The sequence below is a fragment of the Crocodylus siamensis genome, chromosome 5 (genome assembly GCF_052110815.1).
Source record: "Crocodylus siamensis isolate JL-2025a chromosome 5, ASM5211081v1, whole genome shotgun sequence".
Lineage (NCBI taxonomy): Eukaryota > Metazoa > Chordata > Crocodylia > Crocodylidae > Crocodylus > Crocodylus siamensis.
Window position 1 is genome coordinate 173,857,342 of NC_143399.1, and position 12,644 is coordinate 173,869,985.

The 12,644-nt window shown below is 44.4% G+C and overlaps 1 protein-coding gene across 1 annotated transcript in view; it reads left to right on the forward strand.

The window, feature by feature from the left end:
• Positions 1–12,644, forward strand: part of LOC149864925 (phosphatidylcholine translocator ABCB4-like) — a 99,391-nt gene that overhangs the window by 60,063 nt on the left and 26,684 nt on the right. The window contains exons 18-22 of the mRNA XM_090047183.1: positions 1,757–1,861; positions 2,552–2,629; positions 6,580–6,663; positions 7,569–7,772; positions 9,220–9,320. Of these exons, the coding sequence (XP_089903309.1) occupies positions 1,757–1,861; positions 2,552–2,629; positions 6,580–6,663; positions 7,569–7,772; positions 9,220–9,320 (572 nt within the window). The remainder of the gene's footprint in view (positions 1–1,756; positions 1,862–2,551; positions 2,630–6,579; positions 6,664–7,568; positions 7,773–9,219; positions 9,321–12,644) is intronic.

Here is a 12,644-nt window from a genome sequence, read left to right on the forward strand (position 1 = left end):
TCTGCTCTTGCCTCTGAGGGGCTGGGGGGGCAGGGTTGGGAGCACACCCACTCAGCCTGGCACTAGACCCCCAGCTGGGATCTGCAAGGCACGGAGAGGAGAAAGCCCCCTGCACTTGGCTTTTTGTCTCCCCTGCAGACCAGAGAACCAAGCCAGGATCCCTTAGGTCTGTCAACTCACCAACTGCCCTTGCCTTAGAGAGGCTGGGGGGCAGGGGACACACCCACCCAGCCCAGCACTGCAGCCCCAGCTGGGGGCTGCAAGGCAGGGCGAGGGGAAAGCCCCTTCTGCCAGGCTTTTCTCCCCGCTGTAGCATAGAGAGCAGGGCTTGGACCCTTAGCCCTGCCCCTTCACCAGCTGCTCTTGCTGCTGGGGGAGCAAGAAGCAAGGGGGCAGGGAATGCCCCCACCTGGACTGGCACTGGCCCCACAGCTTGGGTCTACAAAACAAGGGGGGAGAAGCCCCCTCCCTATGGCTTTTCACACCCTTGCAGCCCAGAAAGCTGAGCTAGGATCCTTTAGTCCTGCCCCCTTGCCTCTGATAGGGGAAATGGGGGGCAGTGCAACTTTGCCGGGGGGGGGGTGGAGAATGCCAGCCTCAAGCTGGAGGGACTGTTCCCTCTCCCACCTGCCACTGAGGAGTGGGAAGGGGGAAATCCTCTCTCTGCACCAGGGGTAGGGCGACCCTGTGAGGGGTGGGGAACTCCCACTGAGGTGCAGGGATCCAGCCAGCCTGGGGCTGAAGGGACTATTTTCCCCCTGGAGGGGGCAGCAAGGCATTGTCCTGGGCAGCCAGTCAAGGATGAGCCCTGCTCAGTTGCCTCTTGGTGCCTTCTACAATGGTCTGCAGGCTGAGAGGCATGCTCTAGCACCCTCTGGCTACTGGTATGGGCCACTGCAGGGGTCTGGTTGCCTTTCTGGTTTCAAAAGTGAACATTACTTCACTTTATCAATTCAATCTATGTAATTTGAAGAAACATGCAGAAATTGAATTGATTCAGCCGGGGGGGGGGGGTTGACTACAGTTACTCTGCAATAGCATTGCTAAACAGCTTTTTAGTGATGCTGACCGCATAGTAACTTGACTACTGCACAATAGTGTCACATCATTCTTCCTTCTACATGATGCTACTGCGCAGTCAGCATCTCGTTTAGATTTGGCCAGTGTTAAGTTAGTTTAAGTTGTTTTGTTTTCTTGTCACTCTTGTGTTTTATAAGTTACTCTAGTTTTGTAATCAAGTGGACAACAATTCCAGTATTTACTGAAAATTCTATCCAGAAGGTTTTCTGGTTGCTTGTCATTTACATCACACACATTTTAATAAGTTTGTTTTGCTTTGCCCTGCCAGCTACACTGGCTTTTCCTACAGGAGAGGATGGTCAGGATAAGAATGGATCATAACAGTCTCTCCCCTCCATTCTGTACCAGGCAGCAAACTTGCTTCAATGTAGGTGTGGGAGCAGTTGCTTCGTTTTCACAATGGGAACTCCCTTGGAGATATTCTGCCTGATTCTGAGGTTTTATTGTGGAAAAGTAGTGATGAAGAAATAATTTGGAAAAATCCAGAAGTATTACATGAGATTCCAAAATTCTAAGAAAAAGTTGTGTTCCAGCATGGAATTTACTTGTTATGCCATTAATCATCTTTAGTACATACATTGACATTGTTCGTGAGTTTGTAAGACAACAAAATACAGGAAAAGATTGCATCTCTTAGTCTGATTCAATGAAATAAAATTTTAAAATTCTTTTATAGGCTTATGTAGAAAAAGATGAAACTATTGTTAGAAATACCACCGACATGTATGCATTGGTATTTTTAGGATTCGGAATCACTTCTTTTTTTACGTTTTTCCTTCAGGTATGTGTCATTATTTTGGCTGACTAATCAATGCGTTATCTCCTCAGAATGTTTGTAGTTAGCTAAGTATATAATGATGAAGCATAGTCCCAAAATTAATTTTACTTACACAGCTAGTTTATTGATTGCCTCATACCAGAAAGATGGTGCTACTGATATTCAAAATTATCTCTTTGTATGAAGAAGTAATTCACGTAAGTAAAAGTAAAATTAAAATAAGATCAAGGGGTTGCTTCAAACCTGGGGTCAGCAATCTATATCCAATCCATGAGCAGCTTGTTCTAGCGTACAATTATGGGGCTTTGGATCCATTCAGTAGGCAGAGGGTTTGGCAGTGGGGGCTTCTCCCATGCCACAGCAGAGAGAATCAGCAGTAGTGGGGACTTGTCCTGTGCCATGGCACAGAGAAGTGGCAGCAGTCAGGTCCTAGCATCCGCCCACTTTACCGTGACCCAACTGGGTCATTCTACCCCATAACCTAAAAAGGTTACTAGTGACTATTGTAAACCATTTTAGGAAAGGTACTTCCACTAGTTTTTTGATGGTCTGTTTGTTAAAACTAGCTGGGATATAAATAGGTATCCTTAAAAACTTTTAAAATGTGGGATTTTTGGTATTCACTTAAATGTGTACCTGATAAATATTTTTTATTATTTTGTTGTATAATAACCATTCTTTCATCTCAAACAGGGTTTCACGTTTGGTAAAGCTGGAGAGAATCTTACAATGAGGCTTCGATTCATGGCCTTTAAAGCAATGCTTAGACAGGTAAAAGGTCACTTTAAAACTGTTTAAGAATGTCTACACAAAGGGTAAGCATTCTTTATTGTATTAAATCAGTCAGATTTGGAGTGTAGATTAAGCCTAACTACATGAACTGAGAGAGAAAAGTGCTTTCTTTTGGAATCAAGTTCTGAAGCTCAAACTTGTTTTAAATATGCAGTTATCATCATTGCACTTCCAGATAACTTCACTTGTATCTAAGGTTCCACAGTTAATTATTGATACAAATTATAATATTTGTATCTCTGATTAACCCATTTCACTTACAAAACTGGAGGCTGGATAAAGGCCTTTTTAATTATTTTTAATTTTAATCCCAGCTAGTACAGGAGTAAGTTTGTAACTACAGATGTGTAACACCTATGTTACAGAAGTCACAGTAAAAGTTGGAAATAGTCAGAGGGTGTTTGTACACGCCATGCGATTTTCTGTTTTCCTGGTGCCTGTAGAATGCTGAACATTCAGCAGCAGCATGTACTGTACTTGTACTGCTGAGCCTGCAACACTATTGAGCAAGCCTCTATTTGATAGGCAGTGAATAGGGAGAAATAAAAACCTTTCCAGGATCTTACACCACATCCTCCATTCTTGATATAACTCTATTAATGATACCCTTGTATTGAAAGACAACCAGAAATTTGCCCTAAATCTGTTGTTGCCGCTACTCTCATTTGCTGATTTTTCTGAGTTACTTCACTTGCATGTCCTCCTAGCAGGAGTATGGGGATGTAATAGTACAGTAGATAAGGTGACTTGCTATACATTCAGAAGCACATATATGTGAATCTTGATTTAGATTTGCACTGAAGGCTTCCACTAGTCAATTAAACTGTAAATGGATATGAGGTCCTTCAACTGGGGAAAACAAAAATAGCTGGAAGTAAAATTAATTACATCATTCCCCTTTATGCCGTTGGCTATAGAAACTGGTCTGTCTTAACCACAATAGCCCAAGACACCACTGGGCACATCTAAATGTGTAATTAAGGCGCATAAATAAATGCCAGCGCTTATTGCTTGAAAGTTTATTGCTCCTGAGCACTGCATCTTCACATGCACCTGGGATTGCAGCATGTTGAGCCAGATTAGAGCAGCCTCAGCTGGCAGGGGGACCAGGGGCTTAGTTTGTGAGCCTGGGGCTGCTCCCCCTGGCTCAGTGTGCTGTGGAGGGGCTGGCTGGGACCTTTATAAAGTACCTAAATGTGAGGGTACTTTAGCATGGGCCTAGCCAGCAGGGGTAGCATCTACACATGCGCTGCTGCAGAGTAAAAAACTAGGAAGCAGAATATTACTTGTATTAACTTGTAAATATAAGTACTATTCTGCTGTGGATTTCATTAGTTTACTCCTAAGAGGGGGGCCCGTGTAGACGTGCAGCATATACAACACAGCTAATTAATCTACTGCACAGTAAATGTCTTGTGTAGATGCGTCCACTGGGCATGTCTAGATGTATATTTTCTATGGCAACAGTTTACTCATGAGTACATTACTCACAAGTAAACACTTCTGGGCAGGTGTCTACACATGCAGGGAAGTGGCAGCAGAGTTGCTGCTAAAGTGGCAGCAAATCTGCTGCTACTTCCTAGGGCACTGCAATGGGCCCCTGCTGCCACCAGGGGGAACTCCAGGCCCTCCTTAAAAGCCAGTCCCACATGCTGTTCTCTGGCCAGGCACTTCCTTGGCCAAGAGCAGCTGTGCCCACCACAGGGGCAGCACACAGCAGCACTCTCCTCACTGTCCGTGCCTCCTTGTACCGTGGCTGCTCCAGCCTTTGACCCTGGCAGCCATGACCAGTGCCCTAGGCTACTGCTAGCCACCACACTGGTTCTCCCATGCTGACCACTATCTGTTTCATGGCCCTCTTGGCCCTCCCAGCTCCCCCAGGTCCAGCAACTGCCTGCCTGCCTGCTGTGCATCATTCCAGGGCCACAGCTGCTACCTACCTTCCATCTCAACCCCATCCACCCCATCCATCAAGGATGCTGATGATGGGCTCCAGGACACTACCACTAGTGTTGCCATTGCCCTTCTGGGCCTCCAGCCACACTGCTTCTGGCCTACTGGGCCAGTGTGGACTAGTGGCTGCATGTTGTCCAGCACACCTTGGACAATGAGAAGTGGCTGGAGGCATTCTGGATGACCTGGGCCACCTTTCAGGATCTTCTGGAACAGCTCCAGCTGCACCTGGTGCAGCAGGACACTGCCATGCACCCACTCTTCCCTGTGGACACCTGGATGGCCCTTGCCCTGCTGAAGCTGGCCACACCAGCAAGCCTATGGTACACCAACCACCTGTTTGGTGTGGGCAAGGCCACTGTCAGGGAGGACATCCTGGAGGTCTGTGGTGCCCTCCAGGATATGCTGAGGGACACCAGGCTTTGTGTGTATGACCCCCTGGCAGTGGTGCTGGGGTTCCACAGCCTGGGATACCCCAAGTGCATCTGGCCCCTACACAGGACCCACTTCCCTGTCACCTGCCTGCCCCAGGGTGACTGCCCCTATTACAGCTGGAGGGGATTTCACTCTGTGGTGCTCCAGATAATCATAGACCATTGCAAGGCCTTCATACACATGAGTGCCAGCTGGGCAGGCAGCACCCACAACACCCGTGTCTTCAGGAACTCTGGCTTGCCAGCCCTGGTGCAAAGCAGCTGTTTGGTGCCGGACCTGCAGCTGGGCATTATGATGGTCACACCCTTGCTCATCAGGGACCCTGCCTACCTGCTCCTGCCCTGGCTCATGCAGGCCTACTCTGGCAACCTGGACCCTGGCCAGGCCCACTTTAACTGGTGCCTGCGTCAGACCTGTGTCCTGGTGGAGTGTGCCTTTGGCCGCCACAAGAGCCATTGGTGCACCCTCATTGCCTGCCTTGAGTTTTCCAAGAACAACCTCCCCTGGGTCATCATTTCAGCCTGTGTGCTACACAACATTTATGAAGCCCCAGGGGTGCTCTTCTGCGAGGCCTGAGCGGAGGACACGTGGTAGCAGGAGTGGCAGGTGGTAGGCACCACCCGTGGAGGCAGGAACAGTGGTGGCCCACCCCTGCCAAGGCACCAGGAGAGCCGCGCACCTGCCATTGGGGCCAGGGCACTGAGTGCAGGTGGCGCAATGGCTGACCACCTCCTCCAGCACTCCCTGCTCTAACCCACCTGCTCTGCCCCCCACGGACCCCCCAACCCAAGCCTGCCCCTAGCACCATGTTCTTCTGAGACATGTCTGCAGTGAGCAAGTTTTTATTTCCCTTACATCAACCAGAGCCCCCCTCTCCTCTTCCTCCCCAGACAGAGACCCTCAACCACCCAACCCACCTACATACAATAAAGCACCATCTTCCCCATGAAAACGATCTACAATGTCCAATGTGTGTCATCCTGGGTTGGGGGGGGTGGTACCTAAGGGCCAGAGCCTGGGGACAGGCAGCCAGCACCCTGGGGCTGTGGATCTGTCATGGCAGGTGCTGGCCTGGGCTCCCTGAACTGCTGGTAGAGGGTACAGCCAGGAAGCTGGGCAGGGCAGGCTGCTGCAGGCCTGAAGGGCCCTCCTGGGGGTACAGGAGCTCTGGAAAGCCAGAGCTGGAGCTCAATCTCTGGCAGGCTGCCCGGGCAGCATCAAAAAGATGTGCTGAAGCGACATAGTGACGATACCTTGTACAATTGTATTTGGCCTGAGATAACATAGTGCTATTGGTGTTAATGCAAATTAATGGGACTTGCACTTAATGCAGTTTATTTTGAATTGTAACATATAAGGGATATGGAATTTGATTCACTCCAAAAATAAATAAATATATAAATGGAACCCTCCATACTATACATCATGTCAAATAACTCAAATTGAAATGATTTATTTTATGCAAACCGAAATTTTAGTGTGGGGTATTTAGAACACTAGAACATTTTTTCAGATTCTAAGACATGTGTTTTGTTTTGTAGGACATCAGCTGGTTTGATGATCCTAAAAACAGTACTGGGGCATTAACAACAAGACTTGCTAATGATGCTTCCCAAGTGAAAGGCGTAAGTGGCATATATTATATTGGCATATAGCAAAGTTACAGTAGAGATTTGTTTTGCTAGATGGCAATTCTTATTTTGGTGTCCATTGCAAAATATTCTTATTTATTAAAGAGTTTTGGGTTTCACACCATTGAAACATATAATAATGCTAGATATTGTGATATACGTTTTCAGTATAACATTCTGGAAGATGTTTCATGGCTGGAGCATTACCACTTTCCTATGCTTTCAATTTTGCTCTGAATCTATTAATCTGAGAACTCTATTTAAAGTTAACTACTTAATCAAACCAGATTTTTATGTAGCATGTGTTGCCGTAATTAGTGCTACAATCCAACGAAGTGCCTAAGCATGTGCTTAACTTTAAGATAGTGAATAGTTCCATTACATAAGTAAGTCTACTGACATGCTTAAAGTTAGGCATCTGCTTAACTTAAGTACTGAGCTGTATTGTTTCTTTTATGATAAAAATATCATTAGCTCAAGGTCCCGCTTCCTCTCCAAATGAGGCCGTTGTATGTTCCAAGAGACTTGGCAGATTTGAAGTTATAGTTGTAAATACAAAAACTATAAACTATATAAACTCCCTGTTTAAACTTTCTCCTCAAAATGCTAAATTATAACTGAAAATCTGGAGTGATCAGAGGGAAACTTGGGGTTGGAGAGAGGTATTACTGCAAACAGCAAAAAAAAAAATATCTAGGCAGGAAAATCATCTTTGAAAGCATGTGGCAAAAACTCTCCTTCTAGCAAAATTAAAGCACTTTCAGGTGTGCTCCAGAAAATAAGCCTGCACCAGCTTCTGGATCATCTAGATAAGTATTATCCATGTCTAATGTTCATGTTGCCTTTCTACACAAAAATATGCAATACAGTTGTTTTATTTGGGTTTTGGTTTCTTTTAGGCTACAGGCACCAGACTGGCTTTAGTTGCCCAAAACATAGCTAACCTTGGGACTGGAGTTGTTATATCACTGGTGTATGGCTGGCAGTTGACCCTTTTGCTTTTAGCCATTGTGCCAATTATTGCCATCTCAGGAATGATTGAAATGAAAATGTTGTCTGGACATGCAGAGAAGGATAAGAAAGAACTGGAAATTGCAGGAAAGGTGGGTCCAATGAAGCTTAACTTGCTTAAAGGTACAGTCCTGTCATATAGGACATTGGTAATAGATCAAAAGTACATTGCTTCTAAGGAAAGTCACGCTCCATACTGTTATCTTATTTTTCATTTACATATTGCTGTACTTGCTAGATAATGAACTTAAAACTAAGAGCATATTAGTTGATATTATTTACATTGTTATAACACCCAGAATGTGCAATGGTATCTAATGCACAATTCACACAATCATAATCCTGCCATGCTACATGTGTATCAACACGTGGCAGGTACATGGCGTTGAGTCAGAGTTTCACAAGCATCACAAGATTCCTAATAGAGATTGTTTGCCTAACTCCTTAGCCATTTTTCAAATAGCTATCTGCTCCCCCTTATCTGTTTTATTTATTATACCAATAAGGGAAGATTTTCAATCTCAAAGCCAATGGGAATTAAATGCCAAAATGCAGTGAAAAATCTTCCCCTAAATGTTCAGAAGTGTGTTGATAGTGTTGAAGTGATGTCATAGCTGTGATGGTCCAGAAAGCAAGAGGCAAGACTTTTTGTGGGTGATATCTTCTGTTGGACCCACTGCATGGTTGGGATAGATTTAAACATATTTTTTGTACTACCATACCCTTCCTCAGGAGAAACAGACACAAAAGAGCTAATAGGAGATGGAACAAGGGCTTGTGTAAAACTCCACATGTAAATAAAAACAGGATATGAGAAATTGGTGAATGGAAATTCTGTACGGTTCCCAGTGCAGCCCCAGGCTGGGAAAGCCCAGCCACTGGTCCCAGTCTTAGGGCTACACTTTTCCAAACACCCCACCCCCAGCACCAGGCTATTTTTAGCCCCCCAGCCTCTTGCTCTCAGCACCCAGAGATTAACCAGCTCTCCCCTCAATCTCCCCGCCCCCCATCACACAAGCTGCTCCCAGTACTGATTATAGCAGCATTCACCAATGCTGGGGGGAAGGAAGTAAGTCCCAGCAGAGTGAGGGGTGGGGGTTTAGGTTTGCTGTGGCGGGGTCATGGAGCTAAAAGTTCCCCCAAACCCTCCGGCAGACCCTGCAAGTCCTCCCTGATCCCGCCAAACCCTCCCAGACCCTACCAACCTCTCACAGACCCCACCTATTCCGCTGATCCCCCTGAAGATCCTGTCTGCACCCCCCACCACTCCTGCTCATCTCCCCCATCCTAACTTACCTTAGGTCCGGTGGTTATTTTTAACTTGATCTAACTTCCCCCTTACCTTCCTGAATGTTTGTACTTAGCCACTATTGCTTCTGTTACCCAGGCTAGTCATGCTGTAGTAACATCTTGTATTGCATTGTAGACATATTCTATGTCACTTAATAGTTAACCCAAGCTATGTTTACCAGGTTAGAATTAAATACTACTGTGCAACCTTGTTTTTTCACTAATGAACATGTCCTTTCTGCAATACAGATTGCTACTGAAGCCATAGAAAATATTCGAACTGTTGTTGCTTTGACTCAGGAAAGAAAATTTGAGTCTATGTATGGACAAAATTTGCAACTACCATACAGGTAATATTTATATAAATATATATATTTAAATTAATTCAGACTCTTGGTTTTGGAATTGAGTGTAAATTTTCACTAATAAACTAACATGATAGACTAACGTTACAGGGTTGTAGATTGTAGCCATGTTGGTCTAAGGACATAGGCAGATACGGTTCTTTGGGTGAATCTGATATCTTTTATTAGACCAACTTAAATAGCTGGAACCATTTTTCTTAGCAAGCTTTTGGGTTTAAAAACCCTTAGGCTGAGGAAGCATCTGCAGTTGGTGTGCTCTTCCTGGATGGAATGAATAGTAAAGAGGCCAGCCCAAATAACCATTTCTATCATAACATGTAGCAGGCCAAACCCACTTTGGACATAAAAATATACTATATATTTTACTTCAGGCAAAGTTAATAAAAAATAATCCTTAATGTACTGTTCTTTGAATAAATGATACCATTGTATTCTCTTATTGTAGTATAGGCAGTCCTCGGACTTAAGACAATTGGTTCCTGAAAAACACTTCTTAAGTCAAAACAGTGTAACTTGGAACCTATTTCCCCATAGGAAACAATGTTACAAATGGGGGATTGGTTTCTGAACCGAGGCCCAATACCCTATTTTCACCAAAAATAACCTAGAATGTTATACTCAATCAATTATAGATGAGTAATATAGCTACATTATTGTATTTATATTGTAAATAGCAATCATATTGATTTGGAAAGACTTCTTTGAGGTGACTTTGCTGGACTTTTTGAAGGGCTCTTTGCTAGAGTCTTGTCAGGAGTCTTGGCTGCAGGCTTTTCTGGAGTCTTGTCTGCTTTCTTAAAGAAAGTGCCCAAGGAAGTTTGGACAGATGTTCTCCAGGAAGATGAGTGATGAAGCAAACTTGTTCGCTGGCATGGCGTGGTGTTCTAAAGTCAAAACTGATGACAGAAAGTTGAAACAGGGTGTCAATTTGTAAACGTTGGAAGTGCGAAATGCTGTAACTCGAAAGATTGTAAGTTGAGGACTGCCTATACATGGTACTCCTGTTCCAAAGCGTTTAACTGCTACAGGAGCTATTTTCTAAAATAGAGGTTTCCCTCACTTTATGCTGTACATGCGTTCCTGGAAAACAGTGCATAACTCGAATTCACATAGAGGGAACCCACTTTACCATGTAACAAAGAGGGATACATTCCAAGACTTTGACTGTACTGACCCCCAGACCCATTTCTACCACTTTTACAAGACAATTTTGGTACTCACCAACAGCAGACAGTTCACAGAAGCACAGAGTGGTGGTGAATGTTACCATAATAGGGATGGCAACTAGAGAAACATGTGTCACAGGCAACAAGCATGGAGGACAGATCCACACAGGAGACTGTATTTTGGTGCACATCACTCCCACAATGCACTGGACAAAGCAGCCGACTGCGGGCTTTCACCATACTGATCACATAAGAGTGAACTTACCTTGCATATAACACAGTTTTGGCATTAGAAGGGTCATTGCATAAGAGTAAATTCACACATACAGAACTGCATAAAGCAGGGGAAACCTGTATAGTCCTTTAATCCATGTTGATAGTCATAAGCCTTGTTTTCTAGTGTACATATAGTTTTATTAGCCAAAAGTCTACTTCTGCATGATTACTTCATTAAAGCCAGTGTAGCTTTGCCTGGGTAAAAACTACAAAGGTAGATCTCAGAATTAATTAGTACTTTCAGTATCAGGCCACTAAGCATCTCAGGTGTTTAATCAGCTTCACATCACAGACAATCTAAAGCATCATCAAGTCATTCCAAATTTCAGAAAATACTGAGTACCAACTCTCCAAAACACAAAGTGAGCACTCAGAATTACTTTCACTTTGGAAAAACATAGGCATACATCTATGCTGCAGAGATGTGATTGCAGCCTATGCAGGCATGTCCATGCTAGCTATAATCCTTCCAGGGTGAGTTCAGTGGAAATGAAGATTTCATTACCCTTTCTGTAACTAAATGGCAGTTTTCCAGTTGCCTCATTGGAATTTTTTGGTATCTTGACAGATTTCATTTCTTACTTCTGCACTGTAAATATGTTAGTGTGCACACAATCTGAACATGTGCAGTAAGCTGCATACTGAACCAAACTCCATGACTAATGTGTGTTAGACACTAGAAGAAAAGGCATGCCCTCCCATGTTTTAGTTCCCAGCAATTGAAATTTTGCCCACAAAGTAGGAAACCCAGGTTTTAGGCCCCTGTCATTTATAAGGGACTTACACCTGTGCCTTTCAGATTGGCCAAATATAGTGCTCCAGCCACAATACCACAGGCAAGGCACCAGCCAGACCCTTTCCAGCATTACTTTTAAAGCAGGTCACCTGGGTAGCCATGTGAGGGATGTGGAAGGCAGTGGTTCTCAACCTTTTGGGGCTTAAGTTACCCCTCTTTGGACATGAGACACCCCTCCATAACTTTTGTGAACTGAGTGGCACCCAGTTTCAAAAAAATATTTATATTTTATAGTGCTTACTTTCTTGTAGAGGAGCCAGGCAGTGGGGGTGAGGGAAATCAGCAAGACAGGGACAAGCTGGAGTCTGCAATTATCTATTTATCTCTACCTTGTTGCATGCTTCAAAGGATCTGGTGGCACCTCAGGGTACCACAGCACCCTGGTACAGAATCATGGGTATAGGGCCAGGAACAAGAGAGCCAGTTAGACAGTGTTTGTTTCAGTGAAATGACCTCTGCTCTGCAAGTGAGCAGGCCTTCAGTTCTAGCTTAGATCCTTACTCCCACTAAGGCAAAAAAATTCTCCACTGCTCTATTTTCTGTCCAATGAATATTCAATGCAAGATACAGCTTCAAGAGGAGAGGAGCCTGGGTAATGCCTAAATTCTAGTCTTATGCTGGGACATTAGAAAGATGCTGATTCAAATATTCAAAGGTCTATAATCCTGTTTCCTGGGTATGTACCCTCAATATCTGAGCTAGGCACAGGGAGAGTGAGGGGAGGAGAATAAATCTTTACAGGGCTCTACTCTTCCTCCTCGCTTTTCAGCTATTAGGATTAAATCAAGAGAGGGACTTCCTCCTCTTTTTTTTCTGGGACTGTCAAATTAGGCACCTAGAGATGTAGATTTGTACCTGCCTGACCTGGCCAATAGCTCTCTCTGTGTACATGTGTTTATGTGTCTACACTGCAGGGGTAATTCACTGAGTTTGTAATACTAAGTGCCAAAGAATGACACAGAGCTAGAAAATGTTCCTTTCAGCCCGCAAAGGTTAATGGAATTCTGCTCTAGATGTCATGGTCTTTGGTATTAATTGATTTTAGCACAGTTTATGCTCTGTCACCTTCCT